We start from the raw sequence: 16,278 nt of genomic DNA on the forward strand, positions 1-16,278 counted from the left end.
GTACACACTATACATTTTCTCATATTTCTAGTTGGGGAATAAATTAAGCTTTAAGAACTTGTTGGTAAATGTTCCGAATTTTCTATAAATGTCACTTACTGCTTTGTTTGCATCAATTCCATGCTATGTTTGATTTTCTTCATGCTATTATTTACTCGCGGAATTTGTCAACAACCCTTAGTTGGGAAGAATAAGTTGCTGAAGTCACAGCAGGTTGTACTGATTCAAATCTGTGCGGATGTTTTCTGTATGCAGTGGTGTTGAAATAAAACATTTAATGCTTGATCTTTTGAAAGCAACATTTTTACCGGAAGAAATTTAACTCAAATGAATGTATGTGTGGGTAGGTCATGTTTTTCCAGCCTGTGCCTTTTTACCCCTTTATAACAGTTTTAAATCTAGTTGTTTGTCGTGGAACAGTTAAAATTGTGTAAAGGTAAACATCAGTGGTAGAGTACGCATATCAATACTCCAGCATTCCCACATGCCACACTAAAATGCAGTTTACTGCTTCTTTGCATCTGCTAATCAACGTTTTACTGTTACGATGACAACGTTTTCCATGATGTAATTTGCATAACAGAAGAATACATTGCCTAATATACGTGTATAGTAGGCGACGTATATTTAGTTTTTTCCGTTTTATCTTTCGAATTACAATTTTTGAAAATGTGTTTGTTATTTTATATTTTAAATTGGGTGATGTCATTTCCTAAAAACAATGGGTAAAACCAATGTTATTCGATGTGTATACACTACATATTTTTTAAATTTTGATGTCTATTACCACCCCCCCAAAAAAAATCAAAAAACTGAAAATGTTACTCTAAAAAATAGAAATACAAATAATTTTAAAAAACGTAATCACTTAAAAAAAAATTTTTTTCCCCCCTTGAAACGTCGTGTGTCGATGCCATCCAATAGATGGCGGCATTGCTTACCTACTTCATTCACCAAGCGCCCAAAAAAATCCAGCGAAGACGAAGAAGAACGAAAAAAATCGACCTGTTGGGGGCGGATTTTCTTTTTAGAGCCAAAAAGCCAATAAAAGGCTTTCGGCGTTTGTGTTTGAAACCTAAACCGGGGGCATCCCAATTTCCTGCAAATAGGAGTGAAAGTAACACATTAACCAAGAAACGAGGTAAAGACACAAGCACGCCCTTTTCGACACCGCACACGATTATGATGACTTCTTGCATGATTGCTTGCCATGTTAGCTTCACATGCTAGCTGGCTGCTAGCGCCAAGGGAGCTTATTATCGTCAGTTAAATTTTCGCAACGATCGTCGCTTTAACCTCTGAACTAACGTATCTTGCTGTTCGTGTTAAAACGCTCCGTTGGGTGTACCTAAATATTATTTGAGTCATACCTAGCCAAATCTATTGTTAGCTCTATCTTGGTAGCCTTTTAGCTGGACGAATGATGCTCTAGTTGTTTTTTTTTCCCTTCTCGCTTTGCGCTCACAGGTTGGCTTCTTTGGGAAATCGAACGCGTGTTGTTGGCGTTGGGCTCTTGAGAGCATCGTCCTTCAATGCAGTTGGCTCAGCTAGCTGCTTTTTTTTCGGACAGTGATAATCAATCATCTGCTTGGAAAAAAGAAGCTGCTGCCAGTTGTGTGGGCGCCGTGCAGCTTCAGCACCCGAAACATGGCATGTCGACTCGTAATTTGGTTTAAATTACATTACCCAGCATGCTTCATTTTGTTCTTGACCGATACGCTAAGCACAACACGTTTGGAATAGTCAGCCTTTCTGTGAAATTTCTGAATAAATTTAATCTGACCTCCAAACTTCTCATAGCCCCCACTTTTGTAAAATTTGCTGTTCTCCAACAAGGAGCTGAACAGCAAAATTCTTAACGTTTTTTTTGTTTCAGCTTCCTAGGATGTCCACTTCTTTGCAACTCTCCCAGTCTTTCTGTACCATCTGCCAAAGGCTCTCTAAGATCGGTGGCCATTTTTCTCTGAGATGGGGCTGCACAAATAATCAAATTTGAAGCGTGTTTGTGAATTTGGTTGCCACGTCTAAACGAATCGCTATTACAGAAAAATTAGCTTCCAACTTTCAAATTATATTTCCTTTTTTTCCCCCCTGCAAGTTAAAATCCTTGCATTTTTCTGTCTGTTTATTTTTCTGCTGTGAATTGAGCAAATATTTAATCGGAATTAATTTGCCGATCCTTACATCGGTCCGTATGGCTAACTTTTTGTGAAGTGTAGACAAAAATGCGACTTTCCTGACACTGCACCACTGCACACTATTCCTAGCAGTCAAGATGGATGCAAGTGAGGACCAAAGCACCAGCACGAACAACAACACCACGCCGACCACATCCACCACCACCATCACTAATGGAAACCCGCAAACTAGCAGAACCTCGCGGCCACCGCAGATTGCTCACATGTCTCTTTATGAGCGACAGGCTGTGCAGGTGAGTGCCTGAGCTCATTTCGGGGCAAAGTAAAATACACGTTTGCGTTTCGGATCTGACAGCGTGCTTGTTTATAGGCTCTCCAAGCCTTGCAGAGGCAGCCGAACGCAGCGCAGTACTTCCAGCAACTCATGCTGCAGCAGCAGATCAACAACGCTCAGCTCCATAACCTGGCTGCTGTGCAACAGGTAGTCATGGATCAAAAGTACAGAGGATCCTCGTTTTTATAGGAAGGAGTGCTGTGCTCACGGAAGTGATATAATTAGATTTTTTTTGAAATTTTTATTTTTTTATACGCAAGTGAAAACATGCCAATGTCTTATCACTAACCTGAGCTAACACAGTAGTTAATCATTCCCCCTTCTATTGCAGTTGATCGTTGTACAATGAAACTCAACAGTATTTATCATTTCACTTGTACCTTTGACTGGAAAGCAAAGTGTGGAGAGTCTCTGTCACTGAAAAACCTGTGGGGCAACTGATTGTAACATTTTATGGTAACTGGTCGGTAAAGCGCTTTGTTACAGCTGTAGTTGTTGTGAAAGTGCTGTATAAATCAAGCGATAATATATTTATTCCTCCTTATTTATTTCTAAGAAGCAAGCAGCTTCTTCCATGACAATCACCCTAAGCTTTTGTGGTTCAAAGCTTGTAGCTAGGCGGAAAATTATGATGCGAATATTTATTTATTTTCCTCTCTCTTAACCAGGCTACACTTGCCGCTAGTCGCCAGTCCAACACCGCGAGTAACAGCATCTCACAGGCGACCACCACTGTAAGCTTGATCATCACCAATCGTTTGCATTGCTTTCCAAACTGGTGATCCGGATCAAAATATATGATTTTGCATTCTCCCAGGTGAATCTCAACACCACGTCGGCGGGGGGGACGGCGGTGACCCCTCGTCCGCATGGCACAGCCACCTCCGCCACAACAACCGCCCTCAACCAGTCAGTGTTGTTGGGGGGGAACTCGCCAGGACAAGGGCAGATGTATCTTCGAGTGAGTTGAATGAGGGCGCTGTGTTGTGTCCAATAATGGAGTTCCTCAAATTGTTTCCCCGTGCTCAGATACGCCACGGATAAGTTGTGCTTTCTGGGTTCCCTCGCTGTATTTGTCATATTAACAGCTAATATTTGTCCTCCAGGTGAACCGCTCTCTCAGGGCTCCTCTGGCCTCGCAACTCATCTTCATGCCAGGGGGCACAGCAACAGCGACTGTTGCAACAGTGGCCCAGACCCAGCAGCAGCAGCAGCAGACTGAAGCTCCTACCTCAGCCAGCGCCCAGTCCGACAGTGATCAGGTTGGAGCAACATCACGGTTTAGTCATGTAATGTCAACCTTACACTTATGTCATTAGACAAATTCCAATTTTTGATTTTGTTTCGAGGGCAACTGTAACACAAGAACAGTGCGGTTAGGCGGCAGTCTATTTGGTACGCAGCTAACGGAACCGGAACAGTGACTTGTCACTCGGTGCTTGGGAGGTTGAAAAAGAGTCTTCAAAGGTCACAATTTAAACTTTACTCGTGCGTCAGCCCCGAGTCGAAGCATTTGTGCCCTATTTAAATTTGTTACATTGACCATTGCTGTCTTGGTTTATAATTCGGAATCTGTGTTCAAGCCTTTTCACACTGCGTTTAGCACAGCGCAGTATGCCATCGACCAAGCCATTCATTGTGTACTTGCTGCCGCAAAACAAAAAAAAAACAAGAATGCCCAAACTACTGTAAATTCTTGAATCTCCCAGGTGCAGAATCTGGCTTTACACTGTGCATCCACTCCCAGAGCGGTCTCCATCAAGTCCGAGCTCTCAGAAAGAAAAGAGCCGAGCGCCTTTCCTCTCAGTCAGCAGCAGCAAGTTCAACCCCAGCAGCAAGCAGCCAAATCGTCCGGCAACACGATGGCCGTCAAAGGTTCCAACCAGCCCGGGATGAGCGTCCCTCCTCCCGCAGCCTCGGTGGCCCCGTCCGCATCCTCCTCTCCGGCGCTCCCCCTTTCCCAACTCCTCCTGTCGTCCTCGGCCGCCCCCGTCATCCTGGTGCCCACCTCCAACGTGCCTACCTCCACCCAGGGCTACTCCATCGGCTCGGTCGCCCCCAAAGCCAACGTCAACACGCAGACGCTGGTGGTGCAGCCCCTCCAGCAGGCCGGCGCTGCCGCGGCCGACAAAGGTCCCGTCCCCATCCAGCCCAAGACGGTGCATGGACACCGCTTACCTGTGCAGGTGTCCCCTCGTCAGCCGCTCCCCATTCTGCCGGCGCCGCCCAGCGGCGGCCAGCCGGCCCACAACCCCCCGCATATTCCCGTGCAGCTGGTGGGGGCCAGGCAGTGCATGGCGGGGAGCGTGCAGGCCGTGGCTCTGGCGCAGGTGCGAAGCGTGGCAGCCCAGGAGAATGTGAACGCCGCCTCGCACAACACTTCCACAACTGTGGTAAGCTCAGTTGTGATCGTTTTGTTAGCAGAGTTGAGCATCAGCGCTAAATAAACTTGTTCTGATAGAATAAGTCTGCCAACGGCTCCTTGAAGAGGAAGTCGGACTGCGATGCGCCCAACGAGACGAGTGCAGGATCTTCAGAATCTGCTCCCATCAAAGATGCCGCCCCTGCTTTAACTCCTGCACCGACGAAGGACTCAGGTACGTGAACTCGCGGCCCATCCGATGTCAAGAACATGAGGATGGCGACCCCAAGTGGACAGAAATTGTAGCTGCACTTCAACTGAAAGTTATGTTGATTAATAATTCAAAATGCATTTTTACTTGATTCATCTGGAGGTTAACCGGTACGCTGCTGGAGCACAAGTTCGGCTTGTGGCTGAAATGTCAGGGAGAACCAAAAGTGCACTAGATTAATTTGACTTTCGATAACCTTTTGAATGCCCGTTTTTAGCTGTTCAGTATTTTTTTGTGATGGCTGGGATTTGGGCATTTAAAAAAAAAATCTTCATTTTGAGGCTGATGTCACCCACCTCAAATATGAATCCATAATCCTTTCTCTTCGTCTTCGGCAGCTCCTCCCCCTGCGGCCGCCTTCCCATTGCCGCCCACCCTGTCCCTGCCGCTCTCGAGGGTGGGCCACGGCGACAAAGAGCGGGCGCCGCTCCCCCAGGCGGTGGTCAAACCTCAAGTCCTCACACACCTCATCGAGGGCTTTGTCATCCAGGAGGGAGCCGAGCCTTTCCCTGTAAGGCTTGATCATCAGCTCCTTGGTTCATGAGGTTACGATTTAAAAAAAAAATTTTAATCATCGTGTGGCCAGACATCCCGCCTACCCTGCAAAATAATACGAATGCCATGATATAAACTTCGTCTCTGGCACCAGAAAAGGCCACTCGGGTGTCAAATCACTCCGCCCACGACACTCATTGATTGATGCACCTGATAAAAATGCTGCAGCCTTGGCAGAGCTCGACACATCTGAAACATTCTTTCTGCTTTGATTTGAAAGGTCGCCGGGCTCCTCAAAGATCGCGACTTTGCACTGGGCGCCCGCGCAGAGAACGGCCCACCTTGTAAGCGTCTGAACACACACACCCACACACAACTTGGACTGTGAAATGAGTGAGAGAGTGACGTTCCCTCCATGTGCTGCTATCATCTTTCCCTTTTTTCTAGTGTTGAAGTGCGAGTACTGCTCAAGCCTGGCGCCAGCCAATAAATTCAGAGGCTCCAAGAGATTCTGTTCCAACACCTGTGCAAAGAGGTACTCCTCCATTGTCATGCGCGCAAACTTTCAAGAGGGTTTTACACCACATGCGTCAGTTAACGTTCTCCGGTTCCCATTCGTTGACGGGAATGTGAGTTTGGATGACCATCATTTCCCGCCAATAATCTGCATTTTTAAAAATTAATTTAATCGTGGTTATGTTAAAGAGCATAGTTTGTAAGCAGGTTTTAAAATCATTGACGTTTTATTGGTATATTTTGAACCTTTGTTCATTCATATTATCTCTTCTGATATTAGGGGATACAGGCGAATCAGGGGACCGTATTGTACTTAAGTACAGAGGAAAAAAAGGGCGATTTGGTGTCGTATTAGTCTCTGGAAATGATGATATTTCCCTTTTTATCTCTAATGCGTCACAACAAACTTGGTTCAACCTCTCTTCATGGTCGCGAGAACACATTGTCCCGTGTGAATAACATTGTTACATGGATATTCTACCAGGCAAATAGCGTGCAGGTGTATTTGAGTAAATGATCCTCATTCAAAGGGTGAAAAGATCGTATGACGTGCTAACCGCAGACCTGTCAAACATGTTTGACAGGTCAACAGTGATCTGTTTACACGCAAGCTGTGATCTCACAAGCATGATTCATTTGTGTCACCATGTGATGGCGCCACAGTTTGAATCCGATTGATGTGGTTCGCGCCAGCGGTTGATGAAGAATGTGTAAAGTGTCCATCTAAAAATGTCTGACCACCACCTGAAATGGCTCTCCAATGTGAACAGGTACAACGTAAGCTTCAGCAAACACTACAAGTCGAGCCGAGGACGAAGTGGCAACACGGGGCCGGTGCCGCTTCCGCCCGCAACCGAGAACGTGGCCCGACGCCGCGGGCCCCCTCGCCGCAGCAGCTCCAATGGCAGCAAATTGTCTGGCCAGCATCAAAACGTCAAGGTGACAAAGAATTCCAAATCGTGCATTTTAGGTTCACTGAAGACTCCACAGTTTGAATTGGAATGAACCAGATGTGCTGGCCACCCACTGGTTGATTGTGGGTACGATACTGGTGGGGAAAAAAATTGACCTGCTATGCCTCCCATCACGCTTACATCAACGCCACAGACGATTTAATATCCAGCACACCAGATGATCCCAACAGATTTTTTTTTTTGTTTTCTGTTTTAGTGCCGCTCGGACTCCAGCCGCTCGGAGGACGCGTCCAGCGACGGAGACGAGGAGGAAGAGGACGAAGAGGTGGACACCCCTTCCCTTTCTCCCAGCTCCTCCCACTCGCGCTCGTGCTCCAGAGCTGAGCAGGACGGCGTTCCTCAGTCGGACGCCGCCTCGGCTCCCGGGAGCCTCCCCATGGAGGCGGCCGGCTTCCTGTCGGCCACTCCTGCCCAGTGGAGCGTGGAGGAAGTGTGCAGGTTCATCTCGTCGCTTCAAGGTAGGACCGCTGAGACGTTTTGCAATTCCAAGAGTGCAATGTCTTATTTTCAGACTCTTATAAATCTACAAATACATATATGTATTTTCTTTTAATCCTTGTGCATGTGGTTGTCCAGGCTGCGAGGAGCTGGCCGCTCACTTCCTGTCCCAGGAAATCGACGGGCAGGCTCTGCTGCTCCTCCGCGAGGACCATCTCATCTCCACCATGAACATCAAGTTGGGTCCCGCCCTCAAAATCTGCGCCTCCATCAACAGCCTGCGCGAGTGACCTACTGGTGACTCGCTCTCCGCATTGTTGTTTGTATTTTGACACGACACTAGGACTGACAGTTTACATTCTGGACCTCGAGTGTGCCAAAACATGTTTGGCTTTTTTTTGGGCTGTAGTATGAGTGACCACATAATCCATGTTCAGTACGCTAACCTGATTGTGACAACTTTAGTTTTGTCAACTCGTCATGCGGTAGTGAGGTTGCCTACGCAAAAGACACGTTGCCTTCTTGCCGGATTTAAAATGGTGCTAATTTGTTTTTGTTTTTTTGGTTTTTTTTAAATGAGTTCCCGTCTGATAAGAAGGAAGATGTTCACAAGGGTTTCTAAAAGTTTAGTTTTGTATCTTTTACATTTTCTACTCAAAAGTATTTTTCATGGCAACTTTTCAGAGCCGTAACCAACTTACGAGGTGTGGTGGAAAAGTTCCAGGACTGGCGTCACAAAAGATAGAGAATGGTGCCTTGAGGTACGAGGTAAATTTGTTCTGCGAATACGCTTTTAACTCGCATCTTAAATGATCTTCTCATTGAGATGATTGGAAATGCCTCTCATCTCTTCCAGTTGCCCAAAAACAAAAATCTTCATGTGCTTTTTAGACCGGAAAAGAGCACTCTTGAATGTACTTCAGACAAACATGACAAAATGAAACAGGTTTTGTTTCAATTCATTGCACATTCCGCTTCTCTTTCTGGTGTGCCTGCCTTGGCCACCTCGGGGAAGTGGAAGACACAGTCTTTCAAAAAAAACAAAATAATGGATTTGTTGTAAAGGATAAAGAATGCCTGGGAGGGGGGTAAGGGGGTCTCACAGCCAGGTCAGGTGAGGAGATAGGTTACTCCAGCACCGCTATGTTCTTCTCGGCCGGGAACTGGAGGATGCTTGGGTCGCTTTTGAGCGGCGAGGAGTTGTCCTGCCACAACTCTCGCCTCTTTTCGCGCACTCAACGAAGCAAGCGCTGCAGGATTGTCGGCCCATGTTGAAAGGGCAATACTTGTCATTTGAAATTTATCTTAAGTAACACGGTACTGGAACTTTTGACATCTCATTGCTACCTGAATATGGGTTGATGTGAGGCAGCCTTTCATCTTCCTCCACTTGAACCACAGGCAGACGTCTGAATATTTATTCACATTTTATTTGTCATTCAGTTCAGGGTTCTTCACCGTGGAACCATACACACGCACAAAAAAAATGGCATCTGCGACTTGACATCGGCTGCAGGAAGTTGGTAAACAACGCAGACAAACTGTCATTCCACAGCATCCACTCCAACTGGATGCCTTTCAAGTTTACATCTGCTTCAAAGTGTGTATTTCCTTTCGCCTAAACCTTAAAAACATTTTCATAGCGAAAGCTTAATAAAAGTCTTGAGTATACCACATTTTGTTTCTCCTCGATGTGCAAATCGGAATGTGTAACAGTTGTAGTGGGAAAGTGCACCAGTTAAAAAAAAAAAAGTAGAAGAACTTTTGTTCTTATCAGAAGATGGTGTAGCTGTTGGCTTCCCCGTATCCGGCCTCCTGCAGGTACCGTTCCAGGTTGACCGCCGGCGCCCCCTTGAGAACTTTGTCCGAGGCGCTCTTCTCCCCGGACGCCAGCTTGCGGGTCACCTCGTCCAACGCGAGTCGATCCGCTTCTTTCCACTGGCAGCAAGCCTTAATGACACCGTAGCTGTGGAGCAATTTAAGTGTGAAATGGCGTTTGAGCACGGTGAATTTTGGCACGAGCGCTGCATCCTTACAGGGCGTTGGAGCAGTTGGGATGCTTCTTCAGAGTTTTGCCTCGCTGGTGGAACTGGAGGAGTTCATTGACGGGGATCTCTGCAAATGGGGCTTCTCCTGCACAGGCAAAGCGTTTGGGTAATTAGCCCTGCTCTGCTGAATTTTTTTTCACTCTGAGTGCTCTGTGATTGGCTGGCTCCTTGCCCAAAGTCAGATGGGATCGGCTCCAGCTAACTGACCCCAACCAGGGCAAGCAAATACTGTACAGTCGCCCCCCTCTATTTGCAGGGGTTCGGGACCAGGCCGCCTGCAAATTGTGAATATCCACCGATCGATTAATAACTGATATCTCTTAAGATCTGCAAAAAATAGCTGACTTTTTTTTCTCTTTTTTTTTTAGATTTTTGTCTATTTGAAGAAATACGGTCAGGTTAAGTCCTAATTTGCAATCCGACTTACCCAGTGTTGCCATTTCATACAGTAAGATGCCAAAAGACCAGCTAGAGAGAGATGAAAGAAAGGTCAAGTCAGGAGGAGGACCAGCACGTGCTGGATGGAATAGCTGAAAGGCAAAACTATTTGCATTCAAGTCAATCTGCTGGGGGGCTCACATGTCACTGCTGGGACCAACGTCTCTCTTGGCTAAAATCTCCGGCGCCTGCCACTTCTTCATGCTGGGGTCGTCCTTCTGCGTGGCCGCCTGGTTCTTGCGCGTGAAGACCCCGTTAAGGCCCCACAGCTTGGCCGTGTGCGCCTTGCTGACCAGGACGCTCCGGGCACGGATGTTGCCGTGTAGGAGATCTTTGCTGTGGAGGTACATCTGCAAAGAAAGGAGTCTCCGGGTCAAAACGGCAAATCCTTTTTATGCTGGCAGGATTTTTCATTATCGATCGTTTTTTATTTGATGTATTTCTTTTTTAATTCAGTTAGTAGAAGGTTTGTTAGATTATATTTGTTTTTATTGTTTCGTTTTATGTTAGTTTTACTTGATATATGGCGCATTCGTCGGGTGCACAAAACAAAGTACAGTAACTTGGTCGTTTGTTCAATGGCGGCAAAATACAGGTGACAACCAAATGTTCTTCCATTAGATGGCAGAAAGTACATAATTGCGCTGTGCAGTGAGATTGTATTTTTTTTTTTTGGTAAAATATGCGCTTTGGCTCCTGTTGACGTTGTGGGCGTGGCTTTACAACAATAGCGTCAACTACTCGAAAGAGTGGCTTGGCAAGTCAAATCACCCCGCAGGGCATTCTCGGGAGTCAAGGTAACTACCGGCCACCCCATCATATAATGGTACAGTCGAATCCCGTAAACAACGATTTAACCCACTATATTTTGTTGTTCTACTTCTTCCATTCATAACTTTGCTGCTGTGAATTGGGAATTTCTCCATTGCGAGACTAATAAAGGTTTTCTTATCTTATCTTAAAACGTTCACATCTCAAAGGCCCGATTCCACGTAATTCATTTGCCCATTTTGCTTACAACGAACACCTTTATAATGTAAACTCCTTTAGAACGACTGGATTTTTCCCCACAAAATAGTGAAAAGGCCTTCGTTATGAGGAACCCTGGCAAGCAAACTGCCGGGGTGACTTTGCGTCTGAACAAAATGTCCGGCGCGGGATTCCCCTCCTTTGCTTTAGCAACACTATTGGTCCAGTCTTACATTATTGTACTTCCTGGCGTCACTCACGGAGGCAAGGTGCGGTCCTGAGCACATGGTCTGAAAACATTTAATGGAAAACGAAAGCAAATCTTGCTGTCTGTAAAGGCTGAAATTGTCTCTCACAGTTGGCTTCGTCTGCGTCATTTGCTGACAGAATGTCTTCAGAGATGAATTAGGGACACTGCAGTCGTTTGTTTAATGTCTTATAAAATCTTTTTTTTTCTTCTTATACATGTATTTGTAAGTGACATTTTTACACTGAATTACATATTCATGTTTTTACATCTACAAATGTTCATACTGTATTATACATCGTGGTTGGCGGCCATTTTATTTGAAGTGGTTACAACAACTACCCTTACAACGTACGGATTTGTGATGTCCCTCAGGGTACGTTGTCACGAAGTTCAACTATACAAAGATGCTTCAAAGCAGTACAGTATTGACAGTGACACAGAAAAGACAAGGAGTGGGGCACACACTTCCTGCCATTTCAAACTATTTTGACTCTGCTGGGGTGGCCTATAGCGCTTCTCACCCTAGAGACGTGGCAATCCGATTTGGCAGTCAAATATCTTCAAAGAATGTATACCAACCAGTGCTGAGACCACATGTTGGGCCATGGTAAATATTCGCCTCTCAGTCATCTCGCAGGGAGGATTGGCGTCTTCCTGCACAAGGGAACACAAACACAAACTCAGTTTGGTTTTACAGTGCACCGTCCTGAGCTGGAAACAATCAGTTCCGAGTTTCCAACATTCCAATTCAATTCTTACATGTCCAGCATACTCGGCCCACATGTCACCCATTGAAGACTTCCTATTATAGTAAAACTGCAAGTTTGAGTGTCCTTTTATTGTGGGCAGCCTAAGGCCCACTTGAGAAAAGTAGGATTCATTACTATGGAATGAAAATTGACTATTTACCGTATTTGACACATTTTTGGCTGGAATGCGAATCTGGCCTATCTGTCCCATTTCCACTCCCGCATTCAACTGACCTGTCTGCACCGCCACAGGAAGCTGAGCAGATCCCTGTTCTCCATCTCCTCCACCACCGTCACCAGGGGGGCCCGCAGAGAGACCACGCCCAGCAGCTCGGGCAAGAACGGGTGCGGCCCCAGCTGGGCCAGGAAGGACGCAAAGCCCAGGAAGTTGTGCCTCTCGGCGGCATCGGCCGAGTCTGCGGCCACACACAAGGTCATAGATATGCTCATCAGCATTACATAAAAGGTGAGTCCGTATTAAAAGACACCGTTTTTCTTCGAGGTCCAAATTAGGGTCTATGTACTAGTACACTTTTCATTCTCACTGGTAAGACAACTGGTTAATATTTTTTCCACTACTGCATGATATTTTTTGATGATCAATGAATCGTTTAGATCTCTTTTTTTAATTGAAAATTGCCCAAATGATCAGAGTTTCACCGTCTCAAGCGTAAAATGTAAATAAAACATTTGCTTTTTGTTTCAACAATTATTATAAACAACGCTCAACGTTTTTGCCTATTTTCCGACATGTTATGGATCAAAGTAACTGAATTATTTAATTTGGAATGATGATGGATTCATTTGTACATTTTCTGCGCTGTCAATTTTTAAGTATAGTCCTGTTGTTGATTAAAGGGATGGAACTTTTTTTTTTTAACCCAATGCATCGATTAACTGACAAAATAATCACCAGATTAATCCATAATTCAAATAATCGTGACTTGCAGCCCTACACACTAGCATGCCAAAGTTGTACATTTAGTCAGAACAAAGAGCGTGAGACAGAATAGGAAGACAAGTCAGTCATGTCACTAGTACTACACAGAACTAGGGCCCGGTTTTGCCTCGCTGTTAGTAGTTGCACTACTGGTATGCCACTGGTGAGGACAAATAGCTGACTCGTAGATGGGACAGCTGGATATCAACAGTTCTGGAGTTTAAACAACAAATGCCTTTTACTTGAGATGCATCCACGTATGGAAGACGGCGCGTACCCGTTGACGCATATCAAGACAGATGGAAGAAACGCTCAAAGGGCTCCCCACCATTTAGCACCCGTAGGATCACGTTCCTGTTCTCCATGCGGGCGCGGTAGAGGGACACGGCGGAGTTGGAGCGCAGCGGGAAGGAGCCGGGCAGCGGGGTGACCAGGTTGAAGGACTCGGGCAGCCTCTGGCGGGGCAGCTCCCTGGGCTGGACCACGGCCTCCGGCACGAGCTTGTAGGCCGGCGCTTGGGCGCCCGATGACAGCGGCGGCATGTCCACGGACAGGGAAAGCTTTTTGGACGGGTACGTGGTGGGCGGATGGAAGGTGGAGTACGAGTTGGGCATGTCCAGGGCGATGCTTTCGTGCTCCAACACGTTGATTCCGGGTGGGGCTGCACGAAGAACAAAGGAGAGGAATCAATCAGTCATCGGTCACTCAACTTCTAAAAGGCAAGACCCCCCCCCCCCCCAAAAAAAAAACAGAAGCCTCGAAAGAGGTGCTCGTGCTCAGTTGCAGTTGGTGGGGTTATCAGTCGGTCCGCAGAGGAGTCGGCTCGACCTTACCGTCGATGCCATGCAGCTCCCTCCTGTAAGTGGGCTTCAAGGTGCTGAGACGGATGCGTTCGACCTTTTCTGGACAGAAGCGCAGCAGCAGGATGAAGACCAGCGTGATCACGAAGGTGGCCAGCAGAAGGATGGGCACGATAATCACTTCCTTCTCGTACACACGAATCTCTGACCAAAAAAAAAAAAAAAAAAAATTCAAAGAAAGAGCTAAGATGATGACAAAATATATCGAATGCACTTGAGCACTTCGGTGGCCATTTTGCTCCACCTTCTTCCTGAATGGTCACATTGATGCAAATGGACATTCCAAGAAAAATGTCAGAGAAAAAAACCCAACTAGAACAGCTGAAAATTATTTGGGGTGAAAAAAAATCCTTGTCATTTATTTGACTGAATCGTGCAATTTGATTAACGCGGTTGTCATTCTCGACCAGTGGTGTCCAAACTGTGGCCCGGGGGGGCCATTTGCGGCTCGCAGTCCATTTTTGGGGCGGCCTGCGGCATATATTAAACATAACTCATGACATGGCCCACAATGCTATTAAAAAAATAACAACAACGAGGAATGGGGGTGGGGGGGGTGGTCAGAATTTGGTGTAACTGTCTTTGGTGTAACTCCTAAACTTTTCTAGATATACAAAACACAAACATATTTATGGCGAAAATAACACTGTAGAGAATTAGGCTCATTCATTTTCAGGTACAAAACAAACACAACACATTTCCCTTCACTCTCTGCTTAGTGTCAAGGTCCAGTTTATGAACGTATCGCATTCGTGCCCTCAAGTGTGATGACCGTACTACAGATTGAGCTTGTTTTGTTTCTGAATGCGGATATGGGATTCTGGTGCTGCTCAACGGAGGTGCTGATCTATTCTAATAGAAGTAGAAGGCAGCAATTTGAAAGGGTTAAGAAATAAAAGGCAACCGATATTTTAGACCAATGACAATAACTGATAGTTTATAAAAAAAAAAAAAAAAAAAAAACCTCAAACAAGGCCTGGGGGTTAAGACACGGATACGTTTACAGCGATGTCAACTATTTAGCTCACCGCAGATGGTGTCTCCTTGTTGGCAGCGGAAGTCTGCGTCAGATATTGACGACATCCTGTCAAAGAGGAGAGAGAGCCTGTAAAGGCAAAGCAAGTTTATTTGGACAGAAGGCGAGTACATATTACTTTACAGAGATGACGAAATAATGATTGATGACAAGCTTAAATCAAAGAGAGGGTGGAGGGGGCGGGGACAGGGACACATAAAATAAAAGGATTTACCCACATGGTAAGTGTACAGCCGTGACCAAGAAAGTTTTCAGGCCAGATCTAAATGTACCACTGCTCGAGCAAATACAAGTTTGTTCCACGGTTTAAAACCGGAACCACACATTGCGTTTATAAAACTAACTTAAAGTAATAGAAAATATTTTTTTCCCCCCATCTTTGTCCATCATACATGAGCTTTCAGAATTCATTTTAAGTCTGTTTATTTTGGCGTTGCTGTACGTCAAAGATCAAAAAGTCGTTTGAGAATCCCACCATACTTAAAAATCCTATATTTAGTGACCCCCCCCCCCCATCTTGGCCTCAACACTCCATGTTTTTGACAAAACATTAAAACTAACCGAAAACGAAGCATCTAAAAAATAAAAACTACCAAACCAACAGCAAAATTTGACAATGAAAACCCGCTTTTAGGAGCAGTGTGGTGGGTTCCAGTAAGAACTTGAGGAGCAGCATTCTGAACCAGTTGCAACTGCTGGACACCCCCCCACCCTCCACACACTCACCCCACCCATGACGATTGTCCAATCGACTAAAAATGAAAGTGTGAACAAGCCTTTCTGTGTTTTGTTTGTTAAAGGAACACAATTGTAGGCAAACACTGGAAACTTTAGTCCTCATCGAGGGAGGAGTTCTTGCTAGGCTAACTTGGAGACGGTCTTAAAATGAGGCAGTGACATGACCCTTTGCAAAACAACAATGCCCATTTTTATGGTATTTATTTAACAATGTGTCGTATTGAGGTCGTGTTGAATTACACTCGCATCAACAATGTCCAATACATTGCATTCAATATGAATGATGGACAACCACTGTGCCGTGAGATCATCAAATTATTGCATTTCACTTAATGATTTCCAGGAATGATTTACCGACAAGTGTATTTTAATTTTCTTTTTGCCCGCATTGTACAGTAACAGACAGAACAATCTTTTTTTCCCTTGGCGTGCATGACACTTTTTTTTTAATGCATATCTCTGGCTGAGCTACAGGGAGTAGTGGGGGCCCTGCAATATGTTTCGACGCCAAGGTGCCAGGCCAGATAATTGACTTTTATTTTTTAAATTTTGACGGGATTTTTTTTTCACCCCCGCATTTCTCCAAAGGGAACATAAATCAATGTTGATCTGTGTTTTCTGAAAAATGTGTGTGTGTCGGGGGAATTAATCAAAGGGCCACTCAAAGTGCAGCCGGCGGGCCGCCGCTGGCTCCCCCGTCCCCGGGCGGTATACCCCCCACG

The 16,278-nt window shown here is 45.6% G+C and overlaps 2 protein-coding genes across 5 annotated transcripts in view; one reads left to right on the forward strand and one right to left on the reverse strand.

The window, feature by feature from the left end:
• The first annotated feature begins 969 nt into the window (after positions 1 to 969).
• phc1 (polyhomeotic homolog 1) lies at positions 970 to 9,280 on the forward strand. Of its 3 annotated transcripts, none has more exons than XM_019868984.1 (14): positions 970 to 1,141; positions 2,215 to 2,431; positions 2,509 to 2,619; positions 3,141 to 3,206; positions 3,290 to 3,433; positions 3,579 to 3,734; positions 4,182 to 4,865; positions 4,934 to 5,069; positions 5,444 to 5,616; positions 5,881 to 5,944; positions 6,048 to 6,135; positions 6,887 to 7,055; positions 7,287 to 7,548; positions 7,667 to 9,280. In XM_019868984.1, the coding sequence occupies exons 2-14, from the start codon at positions 2,276 to 2,278 to the stop codon at positions 7,816 to 7,818; spliced, it is 2,361 nt and encodes a 786-aa protein (XP_019724543.1). In that variant the 5' UTR covers positions 970 to 1,141; positions 2,215 to 2,275; the 3' UTR covers positions 7,819 to 9,280. The 3 variants fall into 3 exon arrangements, with proteins under 3 accessions (XP_019724543.1, XP_019724542.1, XP_019724544.1); XM_019868983.1 differs by having other exon boundaries at positions 2,268 to 2,431; XM_019868985.1 differs by having other exon boundaries at positions 2,271 to 2,431.
• Positions 9,214 to 16,278, reverse strand: part of styk1b (serine/threonine/tyrosine kinase 1b) — a 28,570-nt gene continuing 21,505 nt past the window's right edge. Inside the window, exons 2-10 of one of the 2 annotated variants that reach the window (XM_019869002.1) lie at positions 14,811 to 14,887; positions 13,756 to 13,926; positions 13,251 to 13,583; positions 12,217 to 12,398; positions 11,813 to 11,887; positions 10,156 to 10,364; positions 10,004 to 10,044; positions 9,565 to 9,661; positions 9,214 to 9,494 (exon numbers count right to left, since the gene is read on the reverse strand). In XM_019869002.1, the coding sequence (XP_019724561.1) occupies positions 9,302 to 9,494; positions 9,565 to 9,661; positions 10,004 to 10,044; positions 10,156 to 10,364; positions 11,813 to 11,887; positions 12,217 to 12,398; positions 13,251 to 13,583; positions 13,756 to 13,926; positions 14,811 to 14,865 (1,356 nt within the window). In that variant the 5' untranslated portion in view covers positions 14,866 to 14,887 and the 3' untranslated portion in view covers positions 9,214 to 9,301. The remainder of the gene's footprint in view (positions 9,495 to 9,564; positions 9,662 to 10,003; positions 10,045 to 10,155; positions 10,365 to 11,812; positions 11,888 to 12,216; positions 12,399 to 13,250; positions 13,584 to 13,755; positions 13,927 to 14,810; positions 14,888 to 16,278) is intronic. The other variant, XM_019869001.1, reaches the window with a different exon arrangement.

The sequence above is a fragment of the Hippocampus comes genome, unplaced genomic scaffold (assembly GCF_001891065.2).
Source record: "Hippocampus comes isolate QL1 unplaced genomic scaffold, H_comes_QL1_v1.1 scaffold67, whole genome shotgun sequence".
In the NCBI taxonomy this organism is placed as follows: Eukaryota; Metazoa; Chordata; class Actinopteri; order Syngnathiformes; family Syngnathidae; genus Hippocampus; species Hippocampus comes.